Source organism: Fusarium verticillioides, chromosome 5 (genome assembly GCF_000149555.1).
Source record: "Fusarium verticillioides 7600 chromosome 5, whole genome shotgun sequence".
NCBI classification, from domain to species: Eukaryota; Fungi; Ascomycota; class Sordariomycetes; order Hypocreales; family Nectriaceae; genus Fusarium; species Fusarium verticillioides.
In genome coordinates, this window is record NC_031679.1 from 4,150,470 (window position 1) to 4,168,604 (window position 18,135).

Below are 18,135 nucleotides of genomic sequence, written 5' to 3' on the forward strand. Positions count from 1 at the left end.
GACTATACGCATTCATTCGTTCATGCTGATATAGTCGTTCACTCTTTTATTTTCACGTTCGTTACATGATGCTGCATTCTTGGAATTTGCGCGTTCTTGCGCTATGTCTTGCGACGTCCTTGTCGGGTGTTTCTGCGCAGGACCTTTCTACAACGACAGGCATTGAGACTTCGACAGACTTGGGGTTTGTGGCGCCGTCAACTGAGGTTGCTCTTCCTGATTCAACCACTTCAGAGGCCGTTGTTGACCAAGCTCCTTCGTCTGCTACTTCTGAACCTCAAGTACAGATCCCTTTTACTTCTGCCGACGAGGAGACGACTCACATCAATGTTGCTCCGGCTTCATCAGAGGAGAGCAGTCAAGCTGTAGAGCCTACAACAAATGTTGCTCCCGCAACTGGAACAACGGAGTCTGCTGGTCCTGGTGTTGAATCCTCTTCGCAACCCGAGCAGTTACCCGATACTGCTACCACCGACAGCGACATCCCCGTTAACACCGCGACTGGCCATCCCGTGTTTCCTAAACCTATCACTCAAGAGACCGAGTTTAGCACTCAGGCCACTGACGCTACTCCTGTGGATCAGCCCTCAACAGAAATTTCTGGTTCTCCTTCTGAGGCTACTCGGGATGCCACTGGTGCTGCCACTCATGCTGCTACTGATGCTCTCACCGATGTACAACCTCCTGTTGCTTCTACCGAGTCGACTGAGGTCGTCGATCCTACGACCCAAGCCACTGAGCCAACCACCCAGCTCCCTCTCCCCGAGGCCACCACTGAGACCTCGTCAGCTCTTCAGCCTACGACTGAAAAAGCACCTGAGGCTTCGACTGACTCTGCTCCTGGACCTGGACCCGTCATCAGGTCTACTACCGAGATGAAGGCTCCTGAGGTTTCTACTTCTGAGGAGGCTCAGATCCCTGCCGAGTCCACCACCGATAAGGTTGAGCCCACGACTGAGGAGAAGCCAGAGCCCGAGCCAACCACTGAGTCCCAGGAGGCCCAGGAACCCGCAAGTCAGGCCCCTGGTCCTAAGCCTACCACCGAGGATGCTGGCTCAAATGAGCCAACATCGAAGAATGAACCTGGCCAGACGGGTGCTCCCAACGAGCCTGAGAAGACTACTGCCCCTCCCAAGCCGACCACCACTGAGGATGGTATCGTGACTGGTTCTAACGGCGCTGTTGTGACTTATCTCCCTGAGCAGGACAAGGACTTCTCTGACTTCACTGGTACCACGACTACTACTGACGACGGTGGTGCTGCTATTGTTATCTTCCCTGGTGGTTGGTTCTGGAAGCCTTCTGGTAACCTCCCTGCTGGTATTCTTCCTCCTCCTCCTGGTACTAACCCCGCTGGAGCTGGAGGTGGCACTCCTGGTGGCGGTGGTGAGGGAGAAGGTGAAGATGACAAGAACGAGACCAAGAAGGAAGATGAAGAGCAGTCCACCAAGAAGGAGGAGAAATCTACCACTGAGCCCTCCACCACCGAGACAACGGCCAAGAGTACCGAGGCTACCATTACTACCGAGGCTTGTTCTGCTGTCGAAATCGAGGACTGCACCAGGACTATCTCGTACTATACCACCGATGGAACCGTTACTCACACCGAGTTTGGCGACTGCCCTACCGTCGCTAGCTGCGCAACTGGTACCCAAGCTACTTCCACCGAGACCGTGTCTGCGGAGGCTGAGGAAGGTGAGGAGCTAGACATCGAGGAGCTCGACAGCGATATTCCTGATGATTTTGACTCTGAGCCTGATGAGGAGACTGTCGAAGCGCTTGAGGATGCTTTGGATGAAGGACTTGGTGTTGGAGCTACTACTACTGAAGAACCTACTGCTTCGTCTACTGGTACAGAGACCACTAGCGAGGCTATTTCCACTGGAGCTGAGACTACCAGTGACGCCAAGACGGAGGAGACGCCTTCAGAGGCTACCACTGAGCGAAGCATTACCATCCCCAGCACACTCATCACCACTACCCGTAACACCGACGAGTCTTCTGGTACAACTTCAGACGGAACTACAACCCAGCTCACCTCTTCTGACATGATCACTTCCGCCACTGCGACAACCACTATGCGCACTTACTACCCCTGCATTCCCTACGGTGGCCCTCGCGTTGAAACTCCCTCCTGTAACTGCGAGACAACCAGCGACGGAGAGCGATACGTCGTCACAGCGCCAATGATCTCAGGCCAGTGCGCAGACTACACCGAGTTCCCTATGAGCTTATATACCACTCCGCCTCCTGCACCTGAGCCCACTATCTTCAAGGAACCTTTCACCCGCACTGACGCCGGCACTGTTCTCGTTTACGAGTCCTACTCGCTCAGTTACTTCGCCGTCAACACCATCAAAGTCACCGCCACCGTCGGTCTCGGCGAAGCATCTACTGTGTCAACACCTCTCCCTACTGCAACGAACTGGAACGGCGATGGATCGAGTATCTGTAGCAGTGGTGACAAGAATGTCCGTAACGCTGTTGCTGGGGCTTGCGAAGCTGCGTTGAATAAATTTGAGGATGATACTGTGTATACTGACTATGTTTCTCGATATGAGCGCATGGGAAGTATTCTAAAGGTACTCACTTTTGGAAAGGCTGGTTGTACGGTTCAGTTCTCTTGTGATGATTATGGTATTGGGATGAAGGGCAAGGATATTAAGGATCTGTAAGTTGACTCGAGTCATTCGTGAGATAAATGTGCTAACTTTGTGATAGACGCCGACAGCAAGATGGCTTAACGCGTTGCGGCAACATTGACTTGTCGAACTCGTGCAAGATTCACATTGACTACTGCACGGAATGTCACCACGACGGCTGAAAAGATACGTAGTTCATAATTATATTAAAAGAGAGGTTTATCTCCTTGTGAATCATTCAGCGGACGATCTGGTTGGAAGCTGTGTAGACACCACGGGTTATAATTGCCTATTCTAAAGACAGTAGCGTAAAGAAGCTACCCCTGCAGGTTTGAAAGGGTGAGGTTTGTCTAATAGCCGCTACTGAAATTTGTTTATAATGCTGTATAGAAGTGAAAGTCTGCTGGATTAAAGTGGTTGACCTTGAACCCACAGTGAATCACCATCAGGCGTGGCATAAGGAGATATGTGCTCATATTATGAAGTAGTTGATGGTGTCAGCGACTTGGCGTCTAGCGGTATATAATATCTAATCAGAGACGAGCCCAACACCCTCCGAGGCTCGTGTTACAAATCCAGATAGCCAATTTCTCAATGCCTTTTCAAGGTCAACTGGGGAATGCTTCGTGTCTGCGCCAAGCGAGCTGGTTTTGTAGGACAGCCCGAAAGTCAGTGGAACAACGGTGCTAAGCTCAAGTAAGTGCTGCTGGAAAAGGCGTGCGTCTAGCTTTCTAGCTGACTGGCTAATGAATTCAATCACAGCTCTGATATCTACGCTGATGTTGCCTCACGTTGGGATTGCCAGGAATATTACGGTTATGATAAGTGGTTTGCCAGTCACCGTAACTGCGCTACTGGCTTGTCGAACCCCAATACGGAAGATGTCCGCTTCTACCGTGAGTCTGTTGAGTGGATCCAGGCGCAAATCGATTCAAAGTCTACTTACAAGACTGATGATACTCGCTTTTGGGTTAATGTTACCCCTATCTAAGTCAGAGGGATAAGCCCGTTACCGGACGTAGCGACTGTGAGGCTGGTGATTATAGGGGGTATGATTGGCCGTACCAGTAAGCCATTTCAGCAGGCAAATAATAAGGGGTTGTTGAGTATGTTTCTTCTGAGTAACTTCTATTTCAGACATTAAGTGATCCTATTAACTACCGCATTTGAATCAGATTTCCACTGTTATCCGGAACAGAAAATCAGTAACTTGTTCCCATTTTAGATACTATCCTTCTAGAGGGCAATGATACCGCCATGACAGACTCTCAACCCCGGACTTTACCCCGGATACCAATCGCTGTGGAGTTGCATGAGCTCGGCTGATCAGAGCCGAAAAAGAGTGAGTTGGAATTCAGGTGGCGTGCAAGCCTCCGCTTCTCATTGCTGCGCATGTTCTCGCTCACGCTAGAGGTTACCGGGATAACGAGCCACTGAGTGGTCAGAATTCCGCCAGTCTGCTTCCCCGTAGCGCTTCAATATAATCAGGCGCACTGGAGAAATCCCCAGACTAAGCACGCCACAAACTTCTCCACGGGAAACCAAACTTATTGGGATTGACTCCGAGCTTTCCCCTCATCGTATCGTCAGGTGAATGGATAATGACCTGATGCCTGACAGTGATTTGGCGCAGCTGTGTAGCCGAGCGAATGACAAAGTGACCAGCTTGTGATTTGGCGCATTCTTAGTTCGTATAGCGGCTCCATGCTTGAGTTGGACTACCACGAGCAAAATTAGTGCAAATGTCAGTGCGCCTTAGTTGTTTTTAGATATGCAGACTGAGCTGCTCGCTCGACCGCTGCATCGCACCCGTTATGCTTACCTATAAAAGCCCCAGTCCTCTCCGCATAACCCCAAAGTCATATCCAAGAAACGCATCATCCACCATGATTGCTCCCAAGACCTACCAATTTCTCGTCGGCGTCTTCGCCTCGCTCGGATCCTTCAACTACGGGTGAGATGTATAGAACCAACAATGAGTTGATGGACTAGCTGACACCGATAGTTACGATCTCGGCGTCATCGGGGGTAGTGTTGCCTCGACTTCCTTCATCTCGTCTTTCCATCCCAACGCAAATGAAGTGTACGTTATACTTGCCGACCCATTTTGCGTTTTTGCTGACCTGATAGCGGCGCCGTTGTGTCCCTTTTCACGGGCGGAGGCTTCTTTGGAGCGTTTGCGGCTGGTCCCTTGGGTGACTGGCTGGGCCGAAGACTGGCAATCATGATCGGTGCTATAATTTTCTGCGTTGGTGGTGCCTTGCAAGCAGCTGGCCACAGCCTGTCCTTCTTCTATTCTGGTCGAGCTGTTGCTGGGCTTGGCGTTGGTATTCTGGTCATGATCGTGCCAATGTACCAAGCCGAGATCGCGCATCCTTCTATCAGAGGCCGTGTCACTGGCCTACAGCAATTGATGCTCGGTATTGGTGCAGTCGTAGCAAGTTAGTCAAAACCCCATGCATCCTAGAGACCACATGACTTACTCTACCTAGCATGGACCGTCTACGGTACCAACAAGAATTTTAGCACAAGCGAACAGTGGCGAATCCCTCTTGGCCTTCAAATCGTCCCTGCTGGCATCCTTGCCCTTATGATTCTACTTTTTCCAGAGTCACCCCGCTGGCTTATCGATCACGGCAGAGAAGAGGAAGGCCTCAAGGTCTTAGCCAAGCTTCATACCAATGGGAATGAAAATGATCCATGGGTCCAGGCCGAGTACTTCCAAATCCAATCTGCCATTGCCCACGAGCACGAGCTTGAAGCAAAAGGCTACCGGGATTTATTTACCGATCGTGCGAGCTTCCGCCGTCTCTTCCTTGTCACTGCCCTACAGGCCTCCGTCCAGATGACTGGCGTATCAGCCATCCAGTACTTCACTCCCGACATCTACAAAGCCATGAACATTAATACTGAGAGTTCATTAAAGTATCAGGCTATTAGCAACGTACTTTCTGTTCTTGCCCAGCTCTGCACTGTGCTTTTCATCGATAAGCTCGGTCGTCGCTGGCCGTTGATCATCGGTAACGGTATCAACTGTATTTGCTTCATCATCGTGACTGCAGCTCAGGCTAGCTTCCCTCACGCTTCTTCGTCGTTGCAGAACTCACTTGGCTGGCTCTTCATCGTTACCAACTGGTGCTATCAAGTCAGTTTCTCTTTTACCTGTGGCTCCCTTTCATGGATCATCCCGGCCGAGGTATTTGACACAAAGACACGTTCCAAGGGCATCTCCATTGGCGTCATGACCTCGTTTGCTTTCAATACCATGATTGGACAGGTTACAGCCCCTGCTATTAAGAGCATCGGTTGGAGGTACTTCCTGGTATTTGTGGTTTGCAATTTCACAAATGCCATCTTTTTCTGGGCGTTCATGCCAGAGACGAAACTGCTGCCGCTGGAAGAGATGAATGTCTTGTTTTCTAGTACCTCTTGGTTTGTGCCTGGGACCTCGCAGAAGCGCACGAGTGACTTGGATGCCAGGGTCGAAGAGGCTAAGTTGCAGAAGGAGGGTGTGGAGGTTGAGACTGTACGAGATTAACTGTGTTACATCGCACTAGTTACATCTCGGCCGAGGATTGTAGTCAAGTCTGGGGGGCTGGTCACATGAAGTATTAGTCTGCATTGTCAGAATCTTGCACTATTGAAAACTGAAGCCATACACCTTTGCTTCATAGCAACCCTAGATTAAGCTTAGGCAGCTAATAAGACTCTATTCACATGACCTTCATGTGATAGTTTCGATTGCTTTCTAGCTGTATAGTGACGAGGACTATTTTGCTATTTGAAGAAGAGGGTTAGTTATATTGCCCTTCCGGGGGCTTGGGATATTGAAGGCTGTCGAATAGCCACCCAAAGGATTGCTTAAAGGAATGTCAAACTGAAGATTTGTTGGTATGGCAGGTTTGATCTTGGGCCAACGGAGAATCAGCATTAGTCATAGCACAAGGAGATATAGGCGTCGGCAACTTGGAATTGAGTGATATGTCATTTCTGAACAAGAGTGATCCGGAAATTCCCTGAGGATTTTGACAAGTATTGGTTAACGAAAACCCCAAGCGTTCCGTTTCAGGTTTTCAGATTCCATTCTACTAATAATACTTGATTGCAATTATACAATATCCAGCTGTACCCAATTGTTGTTAGCATGAATAGCCTCACCATGCATAATACCATGAACATAAGTCTCGCCGATCAAACTGTACTGTTGACCCTCACTTCGCAGAACCAGCGGCGTGGGGCATCCAGACACAACCCAGATCTCATCACCCACCAACGTAGACTCAAAAACACAAGCAAAATAACCTTCTTCCATAATTGCCGGGCGCCGTTTGAACAACGTAGTGCTTAGCAAGGAAAACATAAACACCATATTCTTCTTCTTTGATTCCAACCAAGCCATTTTCTGTTCAGGTGCCCATAATTTATCGTCACTAGTTTCAGGGAGGAAGCCAAACCCACTGCAGAATGAGGCTAGCACCCTAGTTGTAGGGAAAGGACTCTGGTTCGGATGTTTGGCTTCCAGGGTATCCATCGCCTCCAAAGTCAGTAGAAGGGCCTTGACTGCATCCTTCCCTCCGGATTGGAACTCATCGCTGATTCTTTTAGCCATCAACATGAGTACCATATCTTGGAAATGCTTCGTCGTGGGAAGTTTGGCTGGGCGGTCTGATAAATCCTGATCAAACACCAATGTTCGCCAGAATGCCTCGGCGAACGGTTGGTTCGTGAAGCGGTATATCTCCTCTGCGTCAACTAGCATCGCAGCGCACTCAGTGAAGTGACTACCGGAAATCATAGGCTCCAAAGAATCGCCCATGGTTTTAACCCGACCCAAGAGAAAACCGCGGGCATGCAGGACCTTGTCGTCTACATGGAAGTCAACATCATACCTGGCTGTATCTATGGCTTTCGATGCATCGAACTTGCCCAGAGACTTGAAGTTTGGTCCAGCCATTGGATTCAACGCCATTATTGGGGGATAATCTGGGACCCAGGACGGTAGGCCTTTCGTCTCACGTAGAGCTGGGTCCTTGACAACACCGAGAAGAGCCAAACTCCCAGTCGCCTGCAGAATTTCCGTCGCAGCGTTATGGAGCACAGTGGCTGTTTCGAGTCTATAATCCGGCTGGAGCCTCTGGGGAATGCTGTCGAGACCGTGGATACTAACGACGCGGCTGATTATACCAGTGAGTCCGTAGATAGTATCGCGGCGGTCTCCACAATCGAAACCAACTAGCCACATGAGCAGCTTGAGAAGAACAACGCCAACCATACTCTCCTTGCTTTGACCGGCAGCCACAGTGTTCTCGACGATTCCAGCTGTAAAGTCGACCAAATGTAGAACGTCTCTCCACTCACTGCGATCACCTTTACACCATTCGCGGACAATCTGAGTTCTCCCGGTCTGCATAAGGTGCATATCTTGCAGCAAACGCATGCTTTTGCCACCGGCGACTACCAGATTACCAATTCCAACAAGCAGGCCACTTAAGTGTAAGAATAATGCTGTTGACCCGATTTTGTCAAACGGGACGCTCATCCCATTGCATATGATGTCGATCTGTCCTGCTAGGGCCACTTCTTGAATCACCCACTGTCTCCCGAACCAGCGGCAACTGAAGAGCGTAACCAAGGCATCTGCGTCGTCGAAGCTCAACGGATCAAGTCCATAGGCCTCTTTCATTTGTTCCAGGTGATGGGTGTGGGGATACTTCTGCTCCCGAACGATGGCTTTGCACGCTGTTGAAGCCACGCTGGCTATGCGTTCTGCAACTTGGAGTCCTAGCTCAAGCTTAGCAGAGGGTTTCCCTAGCCAGACAACCACACGACTGGCACCTCCAAAGATTCGGTCCATGATGCCCACTTGAAGTTTACGCTCCTGCAAATCGTTTTGGTTGATGCAGAGGGCGTCAATCCAGAGTAGAATCTGAGGATAAGAATCGTGAAGCTGGAAGAGAGCGTCGTAAAGATTAGACTTGACAGCGAATCTGGACCCTTCGAGAAGAATATAGTGTACATCCGTGTCTGCGTAGTATGCGGGATCGGTCATATAGGGGGGGTTCCATGTGTAGGAGAGTGCGTAGTATTCCGGCCTGGCAGGGCTATGAATCTTATGTTCGCTAAGAGTAAGACATGGTTGCTGATCGGAGTCAATGATAAGAGACACGAGTCGAAAGGACTCGGTGCCGATAGACTGCGGATACATCTTGGGATGTTAGTATCTCTGATGCATAAATTATGCCCATCCACAGTCCCTCTTTTAACGTACTGTGCAAGAAATATAAAGAGAAGTTGTGAAATAGCTTATCAGCATCGAACTTGTAAAGAGGGGTACTGAATTGTAAGCAGCACTGCGATTTCTGTCTCTGGCTATTGGCTCCGGAACTTCCCGCAACGATTATCCAATGCCGGACACGCCCGGGTGATTGACTGCCTGTATGACCGTAAACTGCTACGTGCATTATGGTCCGCTTGCTTTAAAATTAATATTTGGCGGTCTACAAGTTTATTTTAATGGGAGAAATTTACCTGGCTGAGTTGTACCAGCCGTAAAGTCGCAGAATTCAGTACAGATTATATACCTAATTGCTTCTCTCTCATTATTATACAACGACTGTTAAAACCTTACATTTTTGGCATTTGGAAAGCTTTTGATTATAGTCACTTACTCTACAAAAACACACTTTAATCGACTCCACTCCAGCACACTTAGGCTCCTACGCGTGGTTTGCTATATAGATAATAGCAACTTTGATTCCGGTTGAACAGGTCGGTTGTTGAGGACCTATGGATGAACAGAGGTAGGAGTTGGGATTTCAGTAGAAGCTGAGAACGCTACTTTAATAGCTCTTATGTTAAAATAGAAGTGTATTGCTAACCTGAGGTCTGACTTGTAAATCTAATATTGCTGCTAATAAGAGGATTGATTATTTCTTCCTCTGGCTAACCAAGACATGTAGGCCAATTTGCTTATTAAACCAATAGTTCGAGTATTTTAGGTCCTTGTTTGGCTCAGCTAAGCGAAACTCATAATCTTGGAGGAGAGAGGGAATAAGCTTATGGATCTCAGTAATGGAAATCTATTGTCATTGTTAGCGTGGGTTGCATGCCTCAACAATATTCGTAGTTTGGAATTACATTCTTGCCTACGCAGGTGCGAGGTCCAGCACCGAAATGCATCAGGTAACGCTCCATTACCTCTGCACCTGGCTGCAGCCATCGGTCAGGGTTGTAGCAGTCGGCATCCTGGCCAAAAATCCCCTTGTCAAAGTGTACGACGTGCGCACTCATGCCAACACGACTGCCGCCTGGAAAGTACCGCCCGGCGATGTTGACTCCAGCGGGTGGAACATGGCGAGGCATGGACATACCAACGCTTGGGTGGACGCGAAATCCTTCTTTGCAGCAAGCGATGAAGTAAGGTAGCTTGATAGCTTCGGAGTACTTGGCAGGGTTGCTTAATAGTCCCTGGGCGGAAGCCTGGTCAATCTCTGCCAACAACCTCTCATATACCTTGGGGTTTCTGATTATATTAAACAGAATGGCACGCATTGCGATCGCAGTCGTGTCTGAGCCTGCAAATAGAGACACCCACGCCTCAGTTGCAACGTCGGCCAGAGTAAAGTCGCCTTTTGAAGCTGCAATATTAAATAGCTTATCCAAAAGGTCGGATCTAATTCTAGGGTCAGCTAAAACATATTTCTTCAAGCGCGGTCGGCTCTGTACTAGCCTTTCGACAGTACCCTTATCGACCTGGCGTTGACGGCGAGCCACTGTCTCCTTTGCAGCAACCACTATATCATCGTAGCCCTTCAGAGCCTTATGGAGTGGCGGAATCAAGTGGCCCAAGACCTGGAGGGGACGCAAGTAAAAGGGGAGGACGCAGGAAGTAGCTACTGCTGGGAGGAGTGTATCCAACGTCTCGATGTAGCCTTGATAGTCATGACGGTCTTCCATGAATCCAAACTGCTTTCCGTAGAACAATTCGCCGATGACATCAAAGGCAAACATTTGAAGCCACAGCCCCAAGTCAAAGGGATCGCTCTGAGCCACAAACTCGTCAAGCTGAGCCTTGAAAGTCATGATGCAAGCATCGACGTATGACTCTGACTCCAAGATACTACTCAGTGAATATAGATTGTTGACGAATCGGCGGCGTTGGGCATGGATCTTTTCATCCCGCTGGGTGAATAGATCTTCGTGTGGAGATAAGTGCGGGGCAAAGGGGGTATAAAACTCAGTCTTTGTGAAACCGGCATTAACAACATATATCACCTTGAGTGCCGCCGGGTCGGAAATGGAGACTTCGTCGGGCGCCATGCGCACAATAGGTCCTACACATCAACAGGTAAACATTCCTGGTTAGATACGGCAAAAGTGAGGCACCATACCATATTTCTCGTGCAGGGCCCTCTGGGTGTTGTGAATATCGCCTCGAAGGACCTGGCGCACAAGCCAAAACCGAGATAGCTTGGCCCAAAAGGGGCCTGGGATGTCGGCATATGGATGAAAGTAATAGGAGTAGAGTAATGTCATAAGCCATAATGCTGCGGTAGAGCTGACCAGTAAGGCCAGCGCTGCCGGGGCAGAGACACAAGTGAATCTTTCTAAGATAATATCAATAATCATGGTGTTTTGAATGCAGCTGCATGTGGTCTGAGTAAGAGGATACAATAAGAAGATAGTCGTGAATTTAACTTATACAATTGCCTGAACATCAGCCTTGCTTCCCATCGTTTTGAGTTTCCATGTCCGGTTTGAACTAACCCACATCGTCTCCGATCGGAAGCCGGGTACCCATGGGGAAAGATATCAGTAACTTTGTTTGCTGTTAGCGTGAGGAGTCCCTGACGTGTAGGGATCTACCTTGTGTAGATCGTGGCAATTACTTTCAAGATGACATTTTGATGTTTTAGCAACCGCTCGAATCTCATTTGTGCGGGAAGCGGCCATCGTAAGTGCCATCCACCCATCCCTAAACCTGATACTTGCTGAACCTGCCAACAACTGCGTCTCGCACATTAAGAGCTCCGAGTGCTACAATTGGCCCGACATGCGCGCTGTTGGGGCTATAGTCATTCTAACAAACGTATTCATGTTGCTCTGGGAAGACTTGTACCACTTCCTGTGTGCTGGATACACCTTGTCGCCTCACACTGTTGTGCCAGCTGGTGATCTATCTTGCCCTACCGATATCCGTGCTGAACCAAGTTAGCTACCCCGCAAAGCTCAAAGAAAGACCCATCCATCCGCATTGCCGAGATCCCTCCGGATTGCGGGGGTGGGTCGCCGCTTGGTCGGTAGTCTATGTGGGTATGAATATATGGCCAGGCCCAGGACCCGCGCTCACGCCGACAGTCGATTTCCAACCCACCATCGCGGTCTGTAAACTCTCAGCCATGTCTAGTTGCGGGCCCCTTGTATCCTCGACCACAGCTCTTCAGCATGCCTGCTCGCTGTGCCCGAAACGCTTCAAACGTCGGAGCCATCTGGTCCGACACGCTGCCACCCACAGCCACGCCAGGCCCTTCGCTTGCCGACAGTGTCGCAGCTCCTTTCAGCGGGTCGATGTGCTCCGACGGCATGAGCTGACTTGTCTCCTCGGCGATCGCGCCCCCTCCCGCAAGAGAGCCTGCAACTTCTGCACCCAACAGAAGAAGGCTTGCGTTGGTGAGACCCCCTGTAGCAATTGTCGTCTCAAGTCTATCGAGTGCGTCAAATCCAGCCTGGCTGAGCAGAACTCTCATCACCCTCAAGGGTCCGTGGATCTAAATGGCCCTTCTCCCAATACTTTCCAGTCTCAAGATGCCCATGGGTCAGACACTCTGGTCTCCCCTGTATCCTTTGGGGACGCAAGATCGTTCTCGGATCCGGGGAGCTCGACGCTTGCCTCGGACATCTTTTCTTTCAGTCATGCTGGCAACTACCCGTGGTTTGACCTCTTCGATACATCGGGGTCCCTGTCTGAGATCTTCTCGTCAACAGCCCAAGCCCCCGGCACATACTCGTTCGATTTCTTGAGTATTTTCACTAGCAAAACCGGGTTAATACAATCATTCGACTGTGGGTCTCATCGCGACAGGCTGAAAGTCGTTTCCGAGTTCTCGCGTAACGAATCTGAGGCTGCAGACCATCAGTCTCCAGACAACACGATTGATCCTAACTTTGTAGTGTCGGCCGTCAACCAGACTCAAATCACTCAAGAGCCTCTCACCTTGAGAACCTACGAGATTCTGCTCCAAATGAGGAGTGCTTTCGGTAGCAAGCCTAAGAATAGCGGCATCACTCAAGAATGGTCCTCCGTAATGGAACAACAGTGCCTGGAATTCTTTTCGCCAAAAAGGATAAGAAAGTATCTGGCCTTGTACTGGGAAATATGGCACCCCAACATAAATTTCATTCATCGGCCAACTTTTGACCCCATGTCCTGCAAGTTGGGTCTGCTGGCTGCCATGATTGTTGTCGGTAAGCAGAGACTTTCCTGTTTATGGCTTCAATATCATACGGTCGCCAACATCGCGTTTGTATCTGACATGGCTAGGCGCTTCGGTTTCACCAAATCCTTCAGATCTTGACCAGGCAAAGCAATGGTACAGTTCTGTCGAGGAAATAGTCTTTAAAGATCAAGAATTCTTTAAAGATAGGAACACTGAAAACGATACAGCACCCTTGGCGTATAACAGCAGCTTGAGTGAGATCCAAGCTCTACAGGCCGCATATCTGGTCTGTATATACCAGAACTGGGAAGGAACAAACTCCAGTAAGAGAAGAATTCGAAGATATCGTTATAGCACTGTTGTTTCGGTGAGATTTGTGCACTCCTCACAATTCAATACCACCGCTCATTGAAGAAATAGGTCGCTCGAGACGTTGGTATAAGTACAGCGAGGCATTGCGACTATAGGCATATTACCCAACATGACTTTGTCTGGACGGATTTTATCGCAAGAGAACAGCTTATACGGTAAGCGTTTCAGTTTAATGTCATAGACTGGAAGTTTTGTATGCTTACAGGTGTCCTGCAGCACCTTTCTCTGGATCTTTCTCCTAGATCACGGCTTCGTCATATTCCACAGTCTACCACCTCGCATGGCAATCCAGGAAATGCACATGCATATGGCATGACCTGAGAGTGCCTTTCAAGGACCCACGGCTCAAGACTGTTTTGAGCAAATGCAAAAATGGCTTCAGCGATGTTCGCTGTCAAATATTACCGTTTACAATGCCATCAGGGTGTTCTGCAAGAGCGAGATGACTGACTACATGGTGGGACAGTTTGCTGATCTTGGCCCTCTGAATCTATTTGCGGTTGTAGCTGGTAAGAAACGAGCCCAGGCTTTCCCTTCTCTCAATTATGCAAGTGCCCTTGGGCAGATGCTAACCCTACCTTGAAAAGCATTTCATTCGCTCCTGTTTATGCAGTTCAACTCGTTTGCAAGTGGGAACTGCAAGAGCGTCCACACGGCTCTGCAGAATTGGAGATTCGCCTGGGAGATGTATAAAGAGCAGATATACGGGCACCAACCCCACACGATCATACGGGAGGGGGAGTACTCGCCAGGGATCAATATGTGGAAGAGAGATGGCTTTATGCGTCATTCAACTGACTTTTGGCTTTTGGCAAGAGTCATGTTGGATCGAATGGAGCGCATGTTAAACGACATGCCCGAAAACGAGTGCATCTCGGTAGAGACAAACTATATGCCCAGCTCTTTAAAGGTTGACCAAACAAGTATGCAACAAGTTAATGAGCTAATATTAGAGTTTTACTCTATAAGCTTATATTAGATGGTTACTGTTTCTACTATTTAGCCTATATTATGTCTAATGTATAAGACTCTTATCTCTACCTATTACATCTATATCTAAGTTTCCAACTGTTTAACCTTCCTTAAATTATTTATCTAGAGATATCCTTTGGTTCAGGATAAGCTCAACCCGGGGACCTTGGTAGTGTTGTTTCGCAAACATGAACCAGTTCACTGTAGAGAACAATAAGAGAACCAACAGAACGACACTGGCATAGTCTTATCTACTGTTAGTATGCCATCCGAAAGCGTATCAGGTACCATAAAGGGACTTACTCATAGACAGGGCTGATACGGGGAGGGAGCTGGGAAACACAAAGAACACAAGTTCAATGACAGCCGCAACAATAGTTCCAAAGTTACAAATCCACCCAACGAGGTCCGGAACTCTAAAGCCACGGTGGTGGGGAAGAAACGTTGAACCGCGCTTCTGGTAGATAAGTAGGGCAGCTGGTAAAGCAAATGAGATCATTTGCAAGAGGAGGAATGAGCCAACTAAAGCATTGAATGCTGCAGTGGAAGCCAAGAATAAGCACCCACAAAAGAACACCAGCACAGTGTTGAGGATGAGTGCATTGGAAGGAATGTCCCTAAGCTTTGGTGAAAGTTGAGAGAGGTGGTGTGAGAGGTAGAGGCCATGGTCTCTAGCGAATGCCCATATCAGGCGAGATGTCGTTTGCTGGATGGCGATGAGGACAAAGATAACGATGATCGTTAGTGAGACGAGAAAAGTGACTCCAGCGGCATCTGATCGCGTTGCGGTACGCCAAAGCTGAAATATGGGCATTCTGCCAAGGTCAGTCATGAATCTCCACGGCTCTTAGATATACTTACGTAGCAGTAAGGAGGTCTTCCATATCAGAGATACAGTACGCCATGGAGACGGCGAATGTAAACGCCGTGAGAAAGCCTATGCCTATTGTTGCCATAAGAGCTCGTGGGACCGTCTGCGATGCATTCATGGTCTCCTCAGCAAGATGTAGGGCAGCGTCCAGACCGCCGTACATGTAGCAGGGCGTTACCAAACTGGTCATGAATGCAACACCATCATTCCAACCAGTCGTGGTCTCGAAGGTTGTCCATACCCACTCTGACGATTGTTTTTCACTTCGAGATAAACATGTAATGCATGTGACGAAGAAAGTTGAAAGAGTGAGGATAACTGCGTAGGTTTGTTAGAAAGAGGATACATAGTTGACGAGCATTAAGCGTACATGCGCAATCGTGGATCCAGTTTGTGCGCTTGAGAAGAAACACGTTGTAAAAGAGTGAAAACAAGTTCAGTCCTTGATAGATAAGAAACAAATGCCATCGCTCCGGCTCATAGCCGTTAAAGAACTGAGGAAAGGAAACGAGCAACTGGCTCCCAATAAGGGCCACGCTCGCAGCGTTAATAGTCCACGACAGCGTTGATATCATACCGCAGACATACGAAAACTGGCGGTTGTACCGTTGAGGGGCCAAGATGCTGGTGAAATGATACTGGCCTCCAGCGGTTGGGTATACACTGGCTAGTTCGGCGAGCGTCACAGCAGCGCAAGCGTAGAAGGCGCATGAAACGAACGTCCCGTAGATAAGACTGACTGTACCGCCGGCTGCGAGGGCGGTGGATAGACTTGCTGCGATGGCAACCCAACTGTTGGGGATGTTGAAGCCGATGGCGATGATGCGGAGAGGGCCGATGTCGCGGCGGACTGGAGATATTTCGGCTGCAGAAACATCAATAGATGATCCTGGTTTGTCATTGTCTGCATTTAGGCGTTAGGGATTTCTGAGTTGAATGTATTAGTCCATTAGTCGATCTTCATTACTTACCCTTTGACATGTTGCAAAAAGCAATGCGAGAACTTTGTATGGATAAGTCAACAGAGCTTTCAACCCTCTTGCTGATTAGATCCAAGTTCTCTCATCAATGACAGGAACGATGGGAGGTTTTAATAATCGACGTGTCGTCCGTCTTAGAAGCATTGTATCTCACTGATATCTGCCCAAAGATGTGAGAGCTTTGCAGCCAAAGTCAACCGATTTGCGCTTACCGACTTTAGCATAGTTCATGGGTGCTGGCATTAAAAAATACGCGCTTATCTAGCTTCGGTGTATTGTATCTGGATGAGATGAGTGCAATCCCTTCTAGATACAGTGAGCCAGAACCTTGATGCTTTTTCATAACGAAGTAATAAGGCGATAAGAAACCAATCAAATGGCCTAATGATTGCCATTCATGTGTAGCCTAAATGGCACTAACAACCCAGAGGGAGGCGATCTAGGGCGATGTAGTTGTTCTATTACAATGATACGCGCTTATCTTGCTCCACATGGGCGGAAGTTGATAAGCAAGTCCCAAGCCAATGCCAGCCACCAATCCTCATTTGGAAAACTTAAAACGGCCAAAAAGACGCGCTTATCTTTAGATAAGACACTGGCTGGCTGGCCCTGACCAAAGATTGGCTGCTATAGTTTGTGGTTTGCGAGCTGTCTAGGTGATCTATGACATGAGGTTGCACAATTAGAGGGCCATGAATCCGTGGTACAGCATGATAAATCAGTATAATATCTGGACTCTTTACATATATAAGGATGATCATGATTACTTGTTTTCGCCAGTAACAACAGAGCAGATACACCAAGGCTCGAGAGAAATCATATCACATTACTCCAACGCAATTCTAGTACATCATGGCCCCTTCTATCATTCAAGATCTTTCACCACGAGAGGACTGCATCCCTGTTTCAAAGTATAGTGATGACCGATCTCGCCCCGTGCCAATGGTCAAAGTCTTTGACATTGCGGTCGCCGACTCTGCAGCCGTTACCCAAGCCATTATCGAGGCAGGTGGCTGTGTTATTCGAAATGCGGTCTCTCAAAAGGACCTTGATGTGATAGAGACCGATACGAGAAAGTTCATACAGTCAGACGGAGAATGGGCTGGAGAATTCTTCCCCAAAGAGACAAAGCGAGTAATGGGACTGGCTGGCAAGTCACCCATCTACATGAAGACCATTGCCATGCATCCTCTTGCTCGAGCAGTCGCCAACAATCTCCTTACTTCCACGCATAGTTGTTGGATCGGATCTGAGTGGAAGACGTTCGTCAGTAAGCCTCAGTTGAACAACACAGTCATCTTCAGCATTGCTCCAGGAGCCAGAGATCAAGACCTTCATAGGGATGACATGATCCACCATCACGCCGTCAAGCGCCGCATGGCAACCGAGTACAAGATTGGTGATGATACAGGGCTTGGCTTTTTCGTTGCTGGAAAGAAGACGACTCATGCAAATGGTGCGACGCGTTTTATCCCTGGTTCTCACCTTTGGGATCATGCGACGCCGCCTGACGAGAAGCTCTCATTCTACGCTGAGCTTCAGCCTGGAGATGCGTTCTTGTTCCTCTCGAGTTGTTATCATGGAGGTTCGGCCAATACCACCACTGATGAGGAGAGGCTGATGTACAGCTGCTTTTATACCAAGAGCTTCTTGAGGCAGGAAGAGAATCAGTATCTTGTTGCGCCAGCTCAAAAGATGCTGGAGACTTATGATGATGATACGCTGGAGCTTATGGGCTACGGACTGAGTCCTCCGTTTCTGGGATGGGTTGATGCTATGCATCCGCTGGACTACTTGCGGGGAGAGAAGTCATTCCGTGACTTGTACTGAGTCAATTTACACGGATCAATCAGTAGTCAGGG

General features: G+C 48.8%; 8 protein-coding genes across 8 annotated transcripts; 5 read left to right on the top strand and 3 right to left on the bottom strand.

The window, feature by feature from the left end:
* Positions 1-68: 68 nt before the first annotated feature.
* On the top strand, positions 69-2,824 carry FVEG_09416 (hypothetical protein; the record flags this gene model as incomplete). Its single annotated transcript, XM_018898402.1, has 2 exons — positions 69-2,671; positions 2,722-2,824. 2 exons carry the CDS (start codon positions 69-71, stop codon positions 2,822-2,824), a joined length of 2,706 nt encoding a protein of 901 aa, XP_018756280.1.
* A 437-nt stretch (positions 2,825-3,261) lies between these two features.
* On the top strand, positions 3,262-3,633 carry FVEG_09417 (hypothetical protein; the record flags this gene model as incomplete). Its single annotated transcript, XM_018898403.1, has 2 exons — positions 3,262-3,338; positions 3,405-3,633. The coding sequence occupies 2 exons, from the start codon at positions 3,262-3,264 to the stop codon at positions 3,631-3,633; spliced, it is 306 nt and encodes a 101-aa protein (XP_018756281.1).
* Positions 3,634-4,528: 895 nt separating this feature from the next.
* Positions 4,529-6,180, top strand: FVEG_09418 (hypothetical protein; the record flags this gene model as incomplete). The annotated part of the gene is made up of 4 exons (XM_018898404.1): positions 4,529-4,596; positions 4,648-4,725; positions 4,773-5,083; positions 5,135-6,180. 4 exons carry the CDS (start codon positions 4,529-4,531, stop codon positions 6,178-6,180), a joined length of 1,503 nt encoding a protein of 500 aa, XP_018756282.1.
* Positions 6,181-6,647: 467 nt separating this feature from the next.
* Positions 6,648-8,947, bottom strand: FVEG_09419 (hypothetical protein). Its single transcript, XM_018898405.1, has 2 exons — positions 8,911-8,947; positions 6,648-8,847 (listed from the first exon to the last, which is right to left on the bottom strand). The coding sequence occupies exon 2, from the start codon at positions 8,845-8,847 to the stop codon at positions 6,751-6,753; it is 2,097 nt and encodes a 698-aa protein (XP_018756283.1). The 5' UTR covers positions 8,911-8,947; the 3' UTR covers positions 6,648-6,750.
* Positions 8,948-9,568: 621 nt separating this feature from the next.
* Positions 9,569-11,270, bottom strand: FVEG_09420 (hypothetical protein; the record flags this gene model as incomplete). The annotated part of the gene is made up of 4 exons (XM_018898406.1): positions 9,569-9,721; positions 9,780-10,330; positions 10,385-10,975; positions 11,033-11,270. The coding sequence occupies 4 exons, from the start codon at positions 11,268-11,270 to the stop codon at positions 9,569-9,571; spliced, it is 1,533 nt and encodes a 510-aa protein (XP_018756284.1).
* Positions 11,271-12,040: 770 nt separating this feature from the next.
* FVEG_09421 (hypothetical protein) lies at positions 12,041-14,143 on the top strand (the record flags this gene model as incomplete). Its single annotated transcript, XM_018898407.1, has 4 exons — positions 12,041-13,106; positions 13,183-13,401; positions 13,786-13,959; positions 14,016-14,143. The coding sequence occupies 4 exons, from the start codon at positions 12,041-12,043 to the stop codon at positions 14,141-14,143; spliced, it is 1,587 nt and encodes a 528-aa protein (XP_018756285.1).
* A 394-nt stretch (positions 14,144-14,537) lies between these two features.
* FVEG_09422 (hypothetical protein) lies at positions 14,538-16,274 on the bottom strand (the record flags this gene model as incomplete). Its single annotated transcript, XM_018898408.1, has 5 exons — positions 14,538-14,668; positions 14,726-15,237; positions 15,284-15,611; positions 15,664-16,197; positions 16,265-16,274. The coding sequence occupies 5 exons, from the start codon at positions 16,272-16,274 to the stop codon at positions 14,538-14,540; spliced, it is 1,515 nt and encodes a 504-aa protein (XP_018756286.1).
* Positions 16,275-17,125: 851 nt separating this feature from the next.
* Positions 17,126-18,103, top strand: FVEG_09423 (hypothetical protein; the record flags this gene model as incomplete). The annotated part of the gene is made up of 1 exon (XM_018898409.1): positions 17,126-18,103. The coding sequence occupies one exon, from the start codon at positions 17,126-17,128 to the stop codon at positions 18,101-18,103; it is 978 nt and encodes a 325-aa protein (XP_018756287.1).
* Positions 18,104-18,135: the final 32 nt, after the last annotated feature.

Excerpts from the sequence above, each read along its gene's own strand:
- FVEG_09419 (XM_018898405.1), bottom strand. The coding sequence starts at position 8,847 with ATGTATCCGCAGTCTATCGGCACCGAGTCCTTTCGACTCGTGTCTCTT.